At 48.5% G+C, this 19,316-nt stretch overlaps 1 protein-coding gene, 1 long non-coding RNA gene and 1 other non-coding gene across 6 annotated transcripts in view; 1 reads left to right on the top strand and 2 right to left on the bottom strand.

The window, feature by feature from the left end:
- Positions 1-8,514, bottom strand: part of Arhgef2 (Rho/Rac guanine nucleotide exchange factor 2) — a 31,770-nt gene extending 23,256 nt beyond the window's left edge. Inside the window, exon 1 of one of the 4 annotated variants that reach the window (XM_071618348.1) lies at positions 8,421-8,514. In XM_071618348.1, the coding sequence (XP_071474449.1) occupies positions 8,421-8,438 (18 nt within the window). In that variant the 5' untranslated portion in view covers positions 8,439-8,514. Of the gene's footprint in view, positions 1-2,530; positions 2,608-2,839; positions 3,013-8,420 lie in introns of those variants that run through there. The other 3 variants (XM_071618347.1, XM_071618346.1, XM_071618349.1) reach the window with 3 other exon arrangements.
- Positions 8,515-10,325: 1,811 nt separating this feature from the next.
- LOC139707294 (uncharacterized) lies at positions 10,326-18,770 on the bottom strand. Its single transcript, XR_011708949.1, has 3 exons — positions 18,632-18,770; positions 12,975-13,013; positions 10,326-10,405 (listed from the first exon to the last, which is right to left on the bottom strand). It is a non-coding gene; the product is annotated as an uncharacterized lncRNA (long non-coding RNA).
- Trnag-ccc (transfer RNA glycine (anticodon CCC)) lies at positions 16,959-17,031 on the top strand. The gene has a single exon. It is a non-coding gene; the product is annotated as a tRNA-Gly (tRNA).
- Positions 18,771-19,316: the final 546 nt, after the last annotated feature.

The raw sequence follows: 19,316 nt of genomic DNA, 5'->3' as shown, positions 1-19,316 counted from the left end.
TTCCTCCAAAGCCATCAGCCCTCCGGACTCCCTCCTGGGCGCCCCCAGCCCTCCTCTCTAGCTACACCGTTGGTCCTGCACACAAAGCCAGCCACCTCTCTAGTACCCAGAACAAAGAAAGATCTCTCCTCCTCACTCCCCATTCCACCTGCCCACCATACACTCCAATGCTGGGGTCCCACAGATCCCAAGGGGACCGCCAGCCTCCAGAGCCATCCCTACACCTCTGGCCCTGGTTGGCAGAAAAGGATCTTTTGTTCGGAGGGACCTGAAGGTTAGGGCTGGGGAAAGGAGGGAGGGAAGAGCAAGGGACGAAAGGGAGAGAGAGGGGATCTGTGGGCTTTGGGGTTTGAGGAGGTAGGAAGTAGAGCAGAGAGAATTAAGGGGGTGGAGATCTGAAGACAAGCCTGGAAGAATAGAAACGGAGTGAAAAGAAAAAGGAGCCTGGGGGGGCGGGGGCTCACAGAAAGATCCTAAGGGGTGGGAAGAGAAAGAGGCAGGTTGTACTCCAGTTCCTCCTCCTAGGAGGAGCTCCGGGGAGTAGGGCAGGGACGGGGAGCAGGTGGGGTGCCGGACCCATCTCCCCACATAGGTAGCAGGGAAGAGACCATCTTCTTCAAATAATCTCCTTTCCAGTGCCCCCCTTCCCACCACAGTATAAAAAGAAAGGAGACAGCTGGCGTGCTTGGGGGAGGGGGAGAGGGGACCCAGGGTTTGTTGGCTAAGAACCAACTCCCCCCTTCTGTAACCACAGCTTTCCGGAGGTGGCAGTGGTGGCCCTCCCCTTCCGACCAGCCCAAACTGACACCCTCCTCTTGTGGCCTCAGTGCCCTCTCAGATCCACCCACTCAGCCCCCGCACTCCCCTTCCCCCAGCCAGATTCCCAAATACCCCCTCCTCAGCCAGCTCCAGGGCAGAAAGAAGAACTGGGTTTCCGGATGCCCAGTTCCCTACTGGGGGAGGTGACAATAAACAAACAAACAGCTACAAAAAAAGAGAGCACAGGTCCAGGTATATGGCCCCTGGCCCCCTCATTAATGGAGAAAGGACCCCAGTATCTAACCTCTGGAATCTCTCCCTGTGCCCCTCGCCAGGTCTGCCCCTCCCCCGTGGCTTTCCTTTTTAGGGTGGAACCGTATTTCCGTGGTTTCAAAAAGCCTCTCCCGCCCCCCCCTTGGCTCTACTCCAGGGTCTCAGCTCAAACGGTTGAAAAAATAAACAGACTTTTGGAGCTGGGGCCTGGCTTGGCGCAGGGTTGTGAAGAGCCTGTCTGCCACCCCACTGTTCCACCACACTTCAGCCACCGCACCCTGGCCCTCTGTTTGTCTTAGGGGTTACTCAAATCCCCGGCTGCTTTCCGGTTAGCAGAGTCTAATACCAATCCCCTGAGAAAGTCCTAAAGCCTCCTTCTCTGCCCCTCTCCATCCCCACCTCTGCCCTAGGTTAGACCTTCTCCCAGTTAGCACCAAGACAGGTAGCCTGGCTAAGAATCAGCAGGGAGGTGGAGTGAGGGGACTCCATCTCCTGGAGGGCTCCAGGGGAGTACCCTTCCCTTGCCTGAAGATGGTAATCAGCTAAGCTGGCCACCCAGCAGACATGGGAGGAAAGCCAGAGATGAAGATCAAAGCAGCTCTGGGCTGGGTTCTGGCCTTTCTGAGAACCAGCGCAGTGTGGAAGCCCCACGGAGCTGGAAGGTGCTGTCTGCATACACCACCTTCCTCCCAGTTCCCAGCTGCTCAGCTAAAGTCAGTTTGATCGTTTTCTGGGGCCTGGGGTGTAGACGGGTCATAGCATTTGGGAATGGATCTGGATACAAAGACAGGAATAAAGGATACTTTAAAAGCAGTGGCCAAGAGGTCATGGTGTGTGTGTGTGTGTGCGCGCGCGCGCGCGTGTGTGTGAAATTATACACCCAGACTCGAGATGACAGGTAAAGGGCCTCCAGCACCAGGAAATAAGAGAATAGGCGCCGAGGACGGCAGAGAGGGGCAGGAAGGCAGTGCCCAGGTCGGTCCGCCTAAGGCTTTCGTGATTGGGAGAACAAGGAGCTTGGAAGGCTGGTGGAGCAGAGAGGGATGGGGACCACCCCGCGTTCCAGGCTCAGGGGTGCTCCGTGGGGAGGAGAGAATCCCAGCTACACAAAGACTTCTGCTCCCTTCACCTGGGGTGATGGCCTGGGGCCCGGGGTGGGGAAGGGGGATGAGCGTCGCTCAGCGGTCCTGACCCCCACCACCCGCCCACCCGAGGGGAGAGCTGAATCACAGCTGGAAAGCCCATTTGCGCGGAGAGGAGGAGCTGACTTTTGTCTTGGAGGGGTGGTGGTGGCGGTGGCGGTGGTGGTGGGAGGAAGCTGGGAAACCACCCCTCCCGCCCCCTCCGCCGGATGGCGGGGACAAAGGGGGAACGACCTAGCCGGCGGCCGGGGCGGGGGTACGGCCGGGGTCGACCCGGCAGCCGCCCGGCCAGCGGGTGCGGAGAGAGCCCACCTCCGACCCGAAGCGCGCCTCCCTCTTCCCGCTCGGTCCCTTACCGGAGCAACTTTCTTCTGAGCGACAAAAAACACCCGGTGGCGCCCGATCGGAGGCGACCGAGCCCAGCCTGCTCTCCCGGGGTCCCGGCAGCGAGTCCGCGCGGCGGAGCTGGAGGCGCGGGTCGCGTCCCCCCGGCCCCCCCGCCCCGCTCAGTCCCCACCCACCCGTCCCGCCGCGCCGCGCGCCCGACTTTGGCGCCCAGAGCCGACCCGGGACGCGGGGCGCGGGGCTTGGCGGGGGCGGGGGCGCCCGGGGGACGCGGCGGGGGGCGGGGGCGACCGGGGGACGCGGCGGGGGACTCGACCCACCTTGCTGGCCAGCTCTCGGCTCCGCTCGGTCCGCGCCCGCGTGAGGGACTCGATCCGGGACATGCTCCGGCGCGAGCCGGGCGCCTGCTATTGTGGGGAGCCGCGAGGGTCCGGGCCGCCGCGCCGGCGGGGACAGGAAGTCGGACTCCCCTCGCCCGGCACCCAGCGCCAGTTCCTCAAACCCTTGTCTCCTCCCCGCCGCTCAGGAAGGGGGGGCGGGGCGCGGCGAGGGCGGGGGCCGGCGCGCGGGACGGGGCGCCGCGGGGCCAGGGGTCCCGCCCTGCGGAGGGCGCCCCGGCCCCAGCTCGGCTCTCCCGGAGCCCGCGGGTGCCCGGCCGCGCAGTCCCCGCCGGACCCCAGGCCTTCCTTCCCCCCCCCCCCAGCACTTCACTTTAAAGACCCTCGGGCTGCAGGACTCTCCCGCCCCCAGCTCTCCAGGGGCCCGGGGCCAGTTCCTCCCCGGCCTTCGGGGCCCATCGAGCAGCCAGAATAAACAGACCCCGTGTACGACTGGGGGCAGGGGTGGCGAGAGGGAGGCCAACTCGAAGAACTAAAAGACGAATCTTTAGTAGGTTTATAGGAGAAGAGTCGTTCCCAAAAGTCAAAAAAGAGTCGAGAGGACAGAATTCTCCCACAAGCCTCCACCTCTCCGGGCCCTTCCGGACCACACTCTGCCCATCCTCCTCCTAGCTCCGCCTCTGCCAGCTACTTTGGAGGGTGTAGGTGGGAATTAGCAAGCTTTCCTGAAAGCTAGGGAGCTGAGGAAGTCCTTCCATGGGTCTAACCTTGGTTCTCTCTGTCGCTACTTAAACCGGAACCAGAAGACTAGAAAACAGCCTGCCCCAATCAGAGAACAGTTAGGGCACAACCAACTGTCTCCATTAGAAGGAAGATGGGGCCAGGCGCGGTGGTCAGCCTGTAATCCCAGCGATTTGGGAGGCTGAGGCTGGAGGATCAAAAATTCAAGGTCAGCCTCAGCAATATCGTGAGACCCTCAGCAACTTACCAAGACCCTCTTAAAGTAAAAAGGAATGGAATGTAACTCAGTGGTAAAGTGCCCCTGGATTAAATCCCCCTTACCAAAAAGATGGCCCCAACCTGTGCCAATCTCCACCTTCGGTGAGTTTCCTGCTGTTTTCCTCCTCCAGTCTAACTGTAATCACTCATATTGCAGTTCATTTCCTCCTCTCGGGGTGTCCCACTTCTATGTAGAAATCAGAGCACAAACAAAGAGCGCTAGGACAGAGCATACTATGTTTGCAAGGTCCTGCCTGATTCCATGTGCAATTGGTGTGGGAGGAGGAGGGAGGGAGAGGAGGCCCTGCCCAGGTCCAGCAGCTCCCTGCTGGACTCCTCAGTAGGACCAGGCTGGAGGTTTCAAGCCCAACTCAGCGCTCCTGTAGGTGCCAATTTTAGCCTCTGCCTCTATTTCGGGCTTCACTGCCTCACCGCTCGCTGAGCTGGTTGGGCTCTTCACCCCCAGCACCACCCCCACGCTGCTCCTCTCGTTCTCCCCCTGCCTAGCAACTCCTTCTTCACCTTCTTCACCCATTCTCCTGATCAGGATCCTTATATAGCAAAGAGCAGAAAAAAAGGAGAGGGGCTGAGCCTGGGGGCACAGGCCTGTGCTCCTAGCTACTTGGGAGGCTGAGGCAGGAGGACAGAAGTTAAAGGCCATCCAAGGAACTTAGCGAGACCCTGTCACAAAACTTTAAAAAACAGCTCGGCGCCTGGATTACATTCTCAGAATGGGGGCAAAAGGGAGGCAAAAGAGGAAACAAACCATACAGGCCCAGGCTGGGTGACAAGTGGAAGAAGAAAGTGCTTCCTCAGGGCCCGGGCTGTTTTCTCCAGGGTTGCACCTGCCGGGAGACCATGGGAAGGCTGCGAGAACACTCCCAAACCATCAGGCCTGAGGTTCCTGGCCCCAGAACGCCAGGCTTACCTCCCCTCTGGTCAGCCAAGACTCTGGAATGTACTAAATTTAAAAACAGGGAGCCAAAGGCCAGAATCCCAGCTTCATGGCTCCACCCCCTGGGGGCTCAGAGACCAAGACTGGACTGGGACCTCGGCTTTTCTCCCAGGCTGAAGGTTCTGCAAGCAGAGGATAGAATCTTAAAGGGCCAAACTCTACCTGGGTACCCAATAAGCCTAAGATTTGAACCCCAGGCTCTTTTTTTGTCTCTTTTGGTAGTGGGAAATTGATCCTAGGGGTGCTTCACCACTGAGCTACATGCGAGGCAAGCGCTCTACCACTGAGTTATAACCCAGCCCCCCAGTCCTTTTTATGTTTTCTTTTGAGACAGGATCTCACTAAGAGGCTGACCTTGAACTTGTGATCCTCCTGCCTCAGCCTCCTGAGTCACTGGGATAACCTGGGTGAGACACCATGCCCAGCTGTACCCCAGGCTCTTTAGGGACCTCTCAGTACATAAACACAATATAGAAAGTCTAGGGGCTGGGGACATAGCTCACTTGGTAGAGGGCTTGCCTCGCAAGCACAAGGTCCTGGGTTCAATCCCCAACAACACACACACACACACACACACATAGGGCTGGGGCTGTAGCTCAGTGGCAGAGCACTTACCTAGCATGTGTGAGGGTTAGGGTTCCATCCTCAGCACCACATAGAAATAAATAAATAAAATAAGGTATACAAAAAAAAAAAAAGAAAGAAAGAAAAAGCTGGGTTCCCTATGGTGGCACAACTTAGTAACACCTTGTCTCAAAATAAAATTAAAAAGATGGGGATGTAGATCAGTAGTAGAGTGCTCTGGGGTTCAATCTCCAATACCAAAAAACAAAGGAAAGAGAAAAGGAAGGAAGAAGACTGGCTAGCCTAATCCTTTTCTGTCTCCTTTCAGTGACACCCTTTCTCAAAATAGTCAACTATTATTCTTTTTATCTCCTTGCTGTTTGTTACCCTGCTCCTCATTATCCCCTTAGAAGGGCCGGGTTGTGGCTCAGTGGTATGGCGCTTGCCTAGCATGCGTGAGGCACTGGATTCAATCCCTGGCACCATGTAAAAATAAAATAAAGGTTAAAAAAAAAAAAGACAAAAATGAGCCAGTGGTGCACACGTGTAATCCCAGTGTCTTGGGAGGCTGAGACAGGAAGACTGCAAGTTCAAAGTCAGCCTCAGCAACTTAGTGAGGCCCTGTCTCTAAATTAAACATAAAAAAGGACCAGGAATGGGGCTCAGTGTAAAGCACCCTTGGGTTCAGTCCGTGGTACAAAAAAAAAGAAGAAGAAGCAGGAAAGAGGTAAAGAAAGCTGATCTACCTTTAAAAATGCCTGCATTCGTGAGCTAAGTCTGCAGCTTGACTCAGGGTCCATTTCCTGTGTCCTCCGGAACAATGAACACTTTTCCTTCTCCCACCACCCCTTTCTGAAAACTACTCCTTCATTCTAACACCTCCTCCAGTGATATCTTTCAGATTTCCAGAAATTAGCTTTTATACACACAAAAATCAAAATTTCTGCTAGAATCTAAAAGTTGCCACCACCTTCTTTAGCCCATTTAACTTGACAAAATATATCCCTCCCATTTCCCTGGAGAAGGACCCAACTGCCAGAGGCTGGGCCAGTGGTGGACAGAGCAAGCCCTGAGGATGTCTGGACCCAGACGCTGCAGGCGCCAGAAGAGCTCTGTTTCTTCTTGTTACTCTGGATCTCGTACATGGGGCAGGGCGGGGGGGGGGGGGGGGGTTAAGGCATAACTGACGCCCCCCAGCAGAGCCTGATGGAAGGAAGGGGACAGGCTGTTGGGTTGGGTTTACTTTAGAGAGGAGCAGAGGCAGCAATGTCAGAGCTCTGCCTTTTACTAGCTGCGGGATCTTGGGCAAGTAGTTTAGCTCTGGGTTAGCCTGTCTACGCAATGGAGATTAAAATACTTGTCTTTGTTCAAGGCCAGCCTCAGCAACTTAGTGAGACCCTGTGGGACGTGGCTCCGTGGTAAGGTGCCCTGGGTTCAAGCCCCAGTACTGAAAGAAAACAAACAAACAAATAAAAATCATTCACTTCTATTCCAAGTTCTTACAAGAATTAAATGAGGTGGCCTCTGGGGAATGAACTGCTTCCTTCCCTTTGGTCACTGCCTGACTGAGCTGCTGTCCTGCCCTGCCCCCTGATGTTTACCTGCCCTGTTCCACATCCTGAGTCCGAGGAGATGAAGTGAAGCAGGAGCACTTGTTCCCCAGAGGCTGGAAGGAAGCTGGGCCGAGGCATGGCAGGGAGGGAAACAGGAAGACAGGACCAGAGGCCCTGGTGGGGAAAGGCCAGAGGGGACCATATCCTGGCTTTCTCAGGTTCTTTCCTGTTGCTTGTCTGGGCTCCAAGGTCTGCCCACATTCCCTTTCATTAGGTTATTCAGCCTCCTACATGGCTGTTAGGCCAAGTGGGGGGGGGGGGGCACACACAGACCAACTGGGGCCAAGCTGAGCCCTGCACAGTACTGACAGGGTGAGGGGCTGGGGTTGTGGTCAGCGGTAGAGCGCTCGCCTATCACATGGGAGTCCATCCTCAGCACCACATAAAAAATAAATAAATAAAGGTATTGTGTCCACCTGTAACTAAAAAAGACAAGACAAGAGGGTGATTCCCCCAGCAGACTCACCTCCTCTGAACTCAAGGAGACTCTGGTGGGAATCCACCAGTCTCAACTCCTAACCAGGTGCTAAACAGGTGACCTGTTTACATCTCTCTCTACTTTCCCAGCCCACTCAGAGGAAGGGAATCTGGCTCAGAGGCTGGCCCAGGGAGCAGCACCAGGCCCTCAGGGAGAGCCAGGAGGAGTCCAAGCAACCCTAGTGTGGGAAAAACCCCTGGTCCTTCAAGATGACTAGGATATCTTCTCTGGAGTTTCTCAGTGCCCAGAAGCCACCCCAGCTTGGGAAAACACATGTACACCTGGGGAGGCTAGGGGAGAAAAGGAAGGTGGCTCCTTCTGCCAGTCAATAAAGAAAAGAGAGATGAATTTCAAGCTGCAGGCTCCAGAGAAGAGGGTAGGTCACCAGGAGGAAAGCAATATGCTTTCACTTACCAGGATCAGAACACACACAGCCACACAGGCACATGTCCTCCAGAGTCATACACCTCCCTGGCTTGCCCTCCCACTAGGGTCTTAGTTTAACTCCTTCAGCTGCCATTTCCACCCATGAAATTACGAGTGTAAAAGTCCTTCGCAAACTCTAATACTCTACGAAGAAGTACAGAGTCTTGCTGTAATTATTATCATTATCATGTCCAATAATAATGGACATAACATTTCTGCTGCCCACCTCTTAGCCGCAAGAGACCTAAAGTAAGGAAACGCAATGCCACGCCTCGGCTCCGAGCCCTCGTCCCTTTTTCCAGCTGTCCACAGCTGCCTGCTAAGCTGGAGGCGGGGGTAGAGCAGAGACAAGGCGATTTGCTGGGTCGCAGCCACAGAGGCTGGAAGAGTGAGCATATGTTCCCTCAAAATGTGAGCCTTGTCCTGAATTTCTAATAGGGAGGGCCAGGGAGGGGGGACATGGGGGGCTCAGGAGGAAGGGAACGGGGAGGGCGAGCAGCCCAGGCCCCGTCCCTCTCTAACTCTTACCTTTGACTTGCCCGTCATGAGGAAGAGGAAGCTGAAGGTCCTTCGCAAGGAGGAGCCTGCCCAGGCCCCCGAGTTCCCTTCCAGCTGGTTCCAGCTGCAGAGACAAGGAAGAGGTGAGAAGAGGGAGATGGAGCCGGGAAAGCAAACAAGATACTCCCAGAGAGATGGTGGAGAGAGCAAGGGAAGGCCCACGGCCCGCAGGTAGACATAGGAGGAAAGACTCCGAGGGGAAGGGTGAAGGTGAAGGAGAAAGAGGAGGGCGGAAAGGCACCCCACACACCTCCGACGGCTTCCCGGATGTGGACACTGGAGTTTTCCAGGCCCCTCTATTTTCCTCCCAGATACATGCAGACTCCCCCTTCCCACCTAATCCAGGCTCGGGATGGGTGGACCCAATCCCTGCTCTCATGCTGCTCCCCAAAGGAAGTGGAGTGGACAGAGAGCCCTCCAGGGGGGCATTTCCCCCCTCAGAACAAGAGCCCTGTGTAGACCCCCTGCTGTTTGGAAAGAGCCTCTGGGCCTGAAGCCAATAAGGACTGAATTTCCTGGGATTTCATCAGCCCCATCCCATGAGCTAATCCCAAACCCAGAGCCAGGAGGATGTGTCAGCTGCAGAATTTCAGGACCACAAATCAGAGTCTGAGATCTTAAAGGGCCCAGTACTCGCTCACACAGCCACACTGTCTTAGAAGACGGTCCCACTCAGACTTCAGTCACAGGAGCCAAATGAACAGGTGCTGATTTCACATGCTTATTTAGATAGTTATCGAAATCCCTCGGCTTCCTCTGTCTGGGTTCTTGAACTTGGCCTTCAGGCCCTGCCCTCTTCTGGGAGCTCTACAGCTCTTGCATAGCTCTCTTAGGACCACTCCCCAGTGGTCAATTACCTGAACCACCCAAAGCCCAACCTTGGTCCTTGGTCACTGTCTCTCCCTGACTGTCCAACAGCCCAACTGCCCATCCACCTTTATGTCTTTGACAACAGCAAACTCTCTTACCCAGCTGACACTCTGTGATATGGTTACTCCTTTTCTTTCCCTAATTTCTCCCCCATCCCATGGGGCTAACCCAGAGAAGAGGGAAAATTTTATGCATCTCAGGGAGAAGGATATTTGTAGATCTGTAATCAGAAATGTTAAAGGAAGTATGTGTCAGGAAGCAGATACTCTGGGGGCCACAGAATCCATGGCCCTGACCCATCGCTCCTCCCCGATCTTGGTCTTCAAAGGGATTCCAGTCCCCAAACTCACGGTTTGCTGAGGTCAGTGGCAGAGTACTGGGATGAATGTCCTGCCAACAAAGAAGGAGAAGAGGAGTGTCTAGCTAAAGCCAGACAAAGGCGCCCAGGGCTGCCTCCCCCACCCCCTCCACCTGGATCAGGTTCCCAAGCTGCAGGTGCATGTGACGCCATTCCTGAGGGCGGGCACTGGGGACCAGGAAGGGAGGGCGGGGTTCTGAGCAGAGCACAGCTGAAGAACTTAGGAACCAGGGTTATGAGAAGAGGGGGAGAGGGGCCTGATGTTTCAGTTCTGTTTCTGGTGACTGGGGAGGACTAAGGATTCACACTGAGTTCCCAGTACTCCATCTTGAGGAAAAGGTACATTTCAGATAACTGTCCTCCACTTTTGGTGACAGAGGAGGCTAGAGAGCCTCTCTCTGTCCTATGTCCCCTCTAATTGGCAGAAGAGTCTCAAAATGCCAAAGTCCTGAATTAAGATCTCTCATTTGAGTAATGACATTCTGGGGGCTCCAAGGGTGTGGTTGGAGGTTATCCAGGACATCTGGATGCTAAACAGCCGACGGAGGACTAGTGATGAGATGGATTAGAGAAGGGTCCATCTTTAATTCACTCCCCTCTTTTACTTACCATCTGGATCTGAGCGCTCCGAGTGGCAGTTGATGGCGCTCATGGATACAGACTTGGAAAGCATACCAGTGACGGAGTGATCCAAAGAGCCAGCAGATGGATGACAGGAATCCCGACCCTAAAATCATGTCAAGAGTTGTCATACAAAGGTCAGCTTCACCCACCGCCCAGCATGTTCTCCCCTTTCCCACAGCTTGGCATTTCTACAAACTCAGACCCTCCCGGGCTCCACGACCCATATCTGGGATATTCCAGCTGAAATAGTTCAGAAGTTACTCCTGCTCTCTTGTCATCGCTGTGCTGTCGTATACTTTCTTCTTCAGTTCTTTTTTTAAATTGACCCACCATAAGTCTGCATGTTAATACTACGCAGTGTGATGTCTCCATACATGTACACATTGGGTATCAGGCTTTTCAAATACAGAAAACATTTTCGGAGAGAAAATATTGACTCTGAATGATTTCCAGAGATGACAAACTCAACCTATAGGGGCGAGGTAGGGAATGAAATAAACTCGGGCATTCTGGATTTAAGGCAAGAGGAAATACGAAATACAGATGGTGGGTTCTTTAGACAATCTTTTCTCTATTCTTCCTCAAATCTGCAGGGAGCATTACAAAAACTGGCCACATATTATGTCATAAGGTGAATCTTAACACATTTCAAATAATATGTATCCCAGAGCAATAACCAGAAGTCCCACTTCAGCGGATTAAAGAATTTGTAATATATCCGGGTGGCAGTGCCATAAGCCTGTAATCCCGGTGACTCGGGAGGCTGAGGCAGGAGGGTCAAAATAAAAAAATTAAAAGGACTGGGGATATAGCTCGCTGGTAGAGGACCCTTGGAATCCCCAATACCTTAAAAAAAATCTGTGATATAGTTACATATTATTTGACAAGTAAAAACAAACAAACCACAGTTCATTTCACAATATGGATGAATCTTGAAAACACAATGTTGACTGAAAAAAATCAAGACCCAAAAGATTTATACACTGTATGACTACATTCATATAAATTTTAAAAGAGACCAACTATTGATTCTTCATATATATATTTATTTATTTATTTTATATCTATATTTATTTACTTATTTTATATATATTATTTATTTATTTTTTTAGGTGTACATGGACACAACACAATGCCTTTATTTTTATGTGGTGCTGAGGATCGAACCCAGGTCCCGGCCGTGCTAGGCGAGCGCTCCACTGCTGAGCCACAATCCCAGCCCCTGATCTATGTTTTTTGTTTGTTTGTTTTACTTGTTATTATATACGTGTGTGTGTGTGTGTGTGTGTGTGTGTGTGTGTTTGCAGCACTGGAAATCTGTTTTTTTATTTTTAATTTTACATTTTTAACCCAGGGGTGGTTACATGGGTATTTGCTCCCTAATTATTCACTGTACTCTACATGTAAGTTTTCTGTATTTTTCCATGTTATGTTACATTTAAATATTTTCCAATGGGGGGAAAAATCCCTTAAGTAAAATCAGAAAAAAAAAAAAAACTCTAGAGTTGGGGGTGCATGCAGCTCAGTGGTAGAGCACTTGCCTAGAATGTGCTAGACCCTGGGTTCAATCCTTAGAACCACAATTAGAACAAAACAATTTTTTAAAAAATTCTACAAAAATAAAAATAATGGGCTGGGGTTGTGGCTTAGTGGCAGAGCACTCGCCTCGCACATGTGAGGCACTGGGTTCTATCCTCAGCACCACATATAAATAAATAAACAAAATAAAGATATTGTGTCCATGTATAACTAAAAAAAAATATTTTAAAATAAAGTATAAAACAAAACTCATGGGATATAGCAAGTGGTATTTCAAAGGCAATTTGTGGCCTTAAAATTTCATATTGAATTTTTTTTTTAGATGTTGATGAGCTTTTATTTTATTCATTTGCTTATATTTGGTGCTGAGAATCGAACCCATTGCCTCACACACGCCAGGCAAGTGCTCTGCCACTGAGCCGCAACCCCAGCCTTGAAATTTTTTAATAGCTTGAAAAGTAATGAGTTATGCCCACTTAAGTTATAAAAAAAGAACAGATCACAAAGAAAACTGAGAGAAGTATATGATAAAGATAAAACCGTGCAGGCTATAGTGGTGCACACCTGTAATCCCAGTGACTCCAAAGGCTGAGGCAGAAGGATTGCAAATTCAAGGCCAGCCTCAGCATCCTAGTGAGACCATGTCTCAAAATAAAATACCGAAAGGGCTGGGGAGGGGATGTAGCTCAGTGGTAGAAACTTTGCTTAGAGTACTCCACAACCTGAGTTTGAGCCCAACACAATAAAGAAAGAAAATCAGAAATCAATGAAATACTAAATAAACTAGAAAGGGTCAATAAAACCAAGAGTTGTGTTTTAGGAACAGGCAAATAAAATGCACAAACACAAAAGAGTGATAAAGAGAGACGGCATAAATAAAATTAGAATGACTAGGTGGATCTAAGTACAGAAAGAGCAATGATTAAAAAGATGAGAGAAGGGGCTGGGGAGATCGCTCAGTTGGTAGAGTTCTTGCCTCGCATGTACAAGGCCCTGGGTTCAATCCCAGCACCAGGGGGAAAAAAAAAAAGAGAGAGAGAGAATATTACCTACAACTTTTTGCTAACAATTTTGAAAATGCAAACAAAATAGACAAATTCTTACCAAAAGAAAGAAATAGATATATAACTTACCAAAATTGAGTCAAGAAGAAATAGATAGTCTGAATGGTCCTATTAAAGAAAGGGAATCAGTAGTTAATTTTCCAAAAGCAAAACAAAACAACAACAGGCTACACTGTTCTGGACAAATCTTTCCAGAACAGATCACTAACAGGTTATACATGAAGAATTATAGAAATTCTTCCAAAGAATAGAAATAAAAAATAAAAATAAAAACAGAAGCACTTCGACTCTCTAAGACAATAAACTTGAATCTAAAATTACACATGGATAATACGGCAAAGGAAAATATGGGCTGATCTTTCTTGTAAACATAAGTACAAAAATTCCAAACAAAATATTAGGAAACTGTAGTATTTTAATGATCACAGATTACTTGCAGCTTTTCCTATTAAGAAGTTAAGAAGTCATCTAGTTGGGCATAGTGGTGCATGCCTATAATCCCAGCAACTCTGGAAGTAAGAGGATCACAAGTTTGAGGCCAGCCTGGATAATTTAGCAAGACCCTATCTCAGAAAAAAAGAAAAAAAAAGTGCTGTGGATACAGCTTAATGGTAGAATACCTCTGGGTTCAATCCTCAGTACCATCCCCCCCCCCCCACACACACAGAACTGTCGGCTGAGCCCAGACAGATTGCCCACTTATAAAATTGGAGCCAAAAATGGTTGTTTGCTAAGCCACTAAATTGGGGGTTAGTTTATTATACTGCAATATAAGTACCACAAATAAAACCTAGCAGTATATAAAAAAGATAATCTAGCCAGTCACAGTGGCACATGCCTGTAATCCCAGGAACTTGGGAGGCTGAGGCATGAGGATCACAAATTCTAGGACAGCCTGGGCAACTTAATGAGTTCCTGTTTCAAAATAAAAAGTAAAAAAATGGGCCAGGGGTGTAGTTCAGTGGTAGAACATCCCTGGGTTTAATACCCAGTAACACCCTCCCCCCCCAAAAAAGAAAGAAAAAGACAGCCTGTCATAACAAAATTACATTTATCTAAGAATACAAGGATGGTTTAACATGAGAAAAACTTCACTTGTAATTTACCTCAATAACGTATTAAAAGGAGAAAAAAATAAAATCATCGTAGCAATTGCAGAAAAGCATAAGGATAAAATCCAGCGCTCATTCATTCTAAAAATGAAAGTCTTGGCAATTAGGAATTGAAGGAATCTTCCTTAATCTGATAAAGAGAATCTTTCGCAGAGTACAGCCCCACAATCAATTTCAACAAAGAAACCTGGACTGAGAGTATAACTCAGCAGTGGAGATTGTGCTTAGCATGCATGAGGTCCTGGGTTCAATCTCCAGCAACAAAGAAAACCACGATAACAAAAAGTTAAATCTAAGATATTCTCCCTCTAAAATCGGGAACAAGACCGGCATGACCATTATCACCATTTCTACTTAGCAGAAAAGAAGAAATGTAGTTCATTTCAAGATGGCTAACTGTATGTAGCTCATGCCTATAATCACAGTTACTCTGGAAGGTGGGCAGGAAGATCAGAAATTCAGGCCAGCCTTAACAACTTGGTGAGACCCTGTCTCAAAATTTCAAAAATAAAATAAAAAAGGGCTGGGGATGTAACTCAGTAGAACATTCCTGGGTTTAATCCTCAGTGCAGGAAAAAAAAAAAAAGACACCGTACATTGACTAATTTTCAATTCTATTTCTATAAACCAAACATAATCATAAAATGTAGTCCAAAAATAAAAAAGCATTGTAATAGCAAGCAAACCTAAAAAGTACCCATAAATAAATCTAATGATGGGCAAGTCGAGTATGAAGAAACCAATATTTTATTAAAAGACATATTCTTAGAAAAGCCTAAATAAATAGATTTCTTTCCACACATGTGAATTCATCCTAAATTAATATTTTGGGGGGGGGGGGCTGGGGATCAACCCATGGGTCTCATTTATGCTAGGCAAGCAGTCTACCACTGAGCCATATCCCCCAACCCCTAAATTATTATTTTTTTTTAGAGAGAGGGAGAGAGAGAGAGAATTTTAATATTTATTTTTTAGTATTTGGCGGACACAACATCTTTGTTTGTATGTGCTGCTGAGGATCGAACCCGGGCCGCTACCACTTGAGCCACATCCCCAGCCTTTTTTTTTTTAAAGAGAGAGAGAGAGAGAGGAGGGGGGGGGGAGAGAGAGAGAGAGAGAGAGAGAATTTTTTAATACTTATTTTTCAGTTTTCAGTGGACACAACATCTTTATTTTATTTTTATGTGGTGCTGAGGATCGAACCCAGCGCCCCGCGCATGCCAGGCGAGCACGTTACCACTTGAGCCACATCCTCAGCCCCCTAAATTATTCTTTAAATTCAGTGCACCCTCAATCAAAATCCAGCAGGTATTTTTGCTTGTTTGTTTTAAGAAATTTGTAAGCTGATTCTAAAAGTTACATGAAATGCAAAAGACCTAGGGGAGCCAAGATCCTAAAAAGAATAATAAAGTTGGAGGACTTACACTGTTCGATTTTGAAGATTTCAACGAACGCTATATTAATTATGATAATGTCATGTTAGTATAAAGAGAAGCAAATAGCTCAATGGAATAGAAAAGGTCCAGAAATAGACTCACATCAATACAGTTGTTTGGTTTTCAATGAAAGTACCACAACCACAGCCATTTGCTGGGGAAAGTAGGGTCTTTAAAAGAAATGATAATGGAACAATTGGGTCTTTGTATGGGAAAAAAACAAACATTAAAATGTGAAAGACTAAAACAATAACCCTTCTAGAAGAAAATACTGGATAAAATCATCACATTCTTGGGGTAGGCAAAATCTCTGAAACATAAACAAAATGCACTAACCTTATAAAAAAGTTTGGGGGGATACCAGGGATTGAACTCAGGGGCACTCGACCACTGAGCCACATCCCAGCCCTATTTTGTATTTTATTAGAGACAGGGTCTCACTGAGTTGCTTAGCGCCTTACTTTTGCTGAGGCTGGCTTTGAACTTGCAATCCTCCTGCCTATGCCTCCCAAGCTGCTGGGATTACAGGTGTGTGCCACTGTGCCAAGCCACCATTAAAAAATTGATAAATTGCTGGGCATGGTGGCACATGCTACAATCCCAGAGGCTCTGGAAACTGAGGAAGGAGGATTGAAAGTTCAAGACCAGTTTAAGCAATTCAGCAAGGCTCTAAGCAACTTAATGAGACCCTGTCTCAAAATAAAAATAAAAAGGGCTGGGGATAGGACTCAGTGGTTAAGCACCCAGGTTCAATTCCCAGTACCAATAAATAAGTAATAAAAATAAAACTCAAAAACAAGACATAATATATTAGTAGGTAAGGCATATATCTGTGTTAAAACAATTTTTAAGGGCTGGGAGAATAGCTCAGTGACTTAGTATGTGTGAGACCTTGGGTTTGATCCCCAGCACCATGAAAAAAAAAAAAAAAGGTAAAACTTTTTGAAGTAAAAATTAAGGTAAATGAGTGATAAATTCAAGATTGTTTTCAGGAGACAGGGAAATAAGAGACAGGAGGATCACATAAACAAATTTAAGAGTATTGGTGATCTTGAGATAGGTGTTTGATTTATTGGGGATTCATTTTAAATAGTATATTAAAAAAGACAAAGGGGTGGGCTGGGGATGTGGCTCAAGTGGTAGTGTGCTCGCCTGGCATATGTGCGGCCCGGGTTCGATACACACCACATACAAACAAAGATGTTGTGTCCGCCGAAAACTAAAAAATAAATATTCATAAATTCTCTCTCTCTCTCTCTTTCTTAAAAAAAAAAAGACAAAGGGAAAAATACAACAGGAAATATTAGCCACTTGGACAAACTGGAGAGCACATTTAAAGACATCAAAATTTTTTAAAGTTTAAGCATCTTAGTGGCCAAACAAAATAAAATTTGGAGCAAGACTTGGCACATGAACAGTCTGCAGCCCCAGGCCTGAGCTCAGTGACCCAAGCTTTTAGTCACTGAGTGACCCAAACAGAGAGACAAAGAATATTAAGGGTGGCTGGGGATGTGGCTCAGTTGGTAGGGTGCTTACCTCCCATGCACAAGGCCCTGGGTTCAATCCCCAGCACCACCACCACCAAAAAAAAAAAAAAAAAAAAAATTAAGGATAAGCTTAAAGATGGGAGCAGAAAAGCACCATAGAATGGCATCTTAACTAGGTTTTTGTTTGTAGGGTTGGGGATGTAGCTCAGTTGGTAGAGTGCTTACCTCCCATGCGCAAGGCCCTGGGTTCCATCCTCAGCATCAAAAAAAAAAAAGGTTTTTGTTTGTGTTTGGGGGCAGTACAGGGGATTGAACCCCAAGGTTTGGGGTATGCTAGGCAAGCAGTCTACCACTGAGTCACATTCCCAGCCTTTTTAATTAATTTATTTTTCTCTCTCTTTTGAGACAGGGTCTTGCTAAGTTGCTCAGGCTGGCCTCAAACTTGAGATCCTCCCCTCAGTCGCCAGAGTTGCTGGATTACAGGTGTGCATCACCTGCCCAACTACACATTTTTAAAATTTAATAATTACAAGCTTAAAAGATAGTTTTATTGGCCAGGCATGGTGGCATACCTCTGTGGTTCCAGCTACTCAGGAGGCTGAGACAGGAGCATGGCTTGAACCCAGGAATTCTAGATCAGCTTAGGTAACACAGGAAAACTTTGTCTCAAAAAGAAAAGAGAAAGGGCTGGGGTAGTAGCTCAGTGGTAGATCACTTATCTAGTATGTGTGAGGTGCTGGGTTCGATTCTTGGCACCACATGTAAATAAATAAAGGTCCATTGACAACTGAAAAATTTAAAAAAAGAGAGAGAGAGAAGAAAAATGAAGGATATAGGAGTCATTTGACTCCAAAATCCTGTTCTTTCTACGATATCTCTGAAATGGGGCAGCAGATTGGGTGGGGCATGCAGAGATTCAGATGGTTAAAAAGCTGCTGATGGGTTAAGATGATTCTTTCTAGTTCTCAGACAGGCTGTACACAGCCTCTTTTTCTCAGTTTTTCTTCCAAGTCATATGCACCCCAAAAAAGGAATCCAGGATTGGAAAGCCTGGCCAGTCAAGGGATGAGCTCAGGGATGTATTCAGGGACTGTCACCTAGCAGAACCAGTGGTGTCTCCAAAGCTCTTTTGTATCCACAGTGGTCCTTAGGTCCTAGTTGGAGACACTAACCCTGAGTTATGTTCCCTTAAGCCAGAAGGCTGGGCAATGTTTATATCCTTTCTCATTCGGTACTCATGGCTATCTTGTTGGAGAACTTTTATATCTTTCAGGGTACTAGATGCCTAGTTTCATCCCACAAATAACAAGTCCAGCTTCAACCATGGGAATTGGGGCCCAGAGAAAGAAGTGGTTATAACAGCTAGGCAAACAGGGCCCTTTTAAGAAGAGAGGAACAGAAATATCCACATTAACAGAGACACAGAAAGGGAGAAACAGAGAGTCTTAGAGAAAGCAACAGAGGCCGGACGCTAAGAGTCAGGGCCAGAGTATACAGACCCAGGGAAGCAGACAGAGGGGTACAGATGACAGATTCAGTTTGGTCAGATAAAGTCAGAGCAATGCTTGGACCCAGAGAGACCCAGCAGCTGGCAGAACAGAAGAGGCACAGAGTGGTGACCGGACAGGCCAGGGGCATAGGAGGGGCGGAAAGCAAGACAAGAGCCTCAGTGGCGATTTGTCTGTCCATACCAGGTGGGAGGATTGGCCACTCTGCTGCTGTGATCCCAAAATAGTGTCCAGTTCTTCTTGGCTCTGTAGTAAGGGGGCTTCCTGGGGGCCTCGGCATTCCGATGCCTGCAGTCTGCTCCTGAAACACACATTGCCACCACTGCCCTCTGTAGTCAGTGACCAGTGATGGGCACCAGGGAGGAAAACTGCCTCAGCCCAGCCCTGTTGCTTGCCCCCAGCCCAGCCCTTCCTGTTGGCATAGGTGCAGCCCAGACTCGGGCTAGCTGTTCCTTTGGGGGCTCTGCTTTGGCAGAACTGCAGAGCTAGCTGCAGGCAAGGGTGGCCCCTGCTGGCCAAAGCGCAGTACTGCATGCTAAAGAAAACCTGTCAGTGTTGGAGGGGGGAGGGGAAGGGCAAGCTGGAGTCGCACTTCTCTGGTTTCTGATGCCAACCTTTCCCCTTATTCAGCTAAATAGTGTGCTCAGGGCTCCCTTCCCTCTGCACCCAATATGCCATATTGATGCCTGATCATAAAAGATGGCTGACACCGTGAACCCCTGAAATGCAGCTGGCACCACATATGGGGTCCCCAGGGCATTTCTGCTTTCAACTCTGCTCATAGGAAGGTGCCATGAGCTTTTCAGGCATTGCTTGTCACCTGAATTCCCACCCGCGCCAGTTCAGGAACAAGACCCAGCATGCTCTC

Source organism: Marmota flaviventris, chromosome 10, assembly GCF_047511675.1.
Source record: "Marmota flaviventris isolate mMarFla1 chromosome 10, mMarFla1.hap1, whole genome shotgun sequence".
NCBI lineage: Eukaryota > Metazoa > Chordata > Mammalia > Rodentia > Sciuridae > Marmota > Marmota flaviventris.
This window is presented reverse-complemented; position numbering and strand designations above follow the sequence as displayed.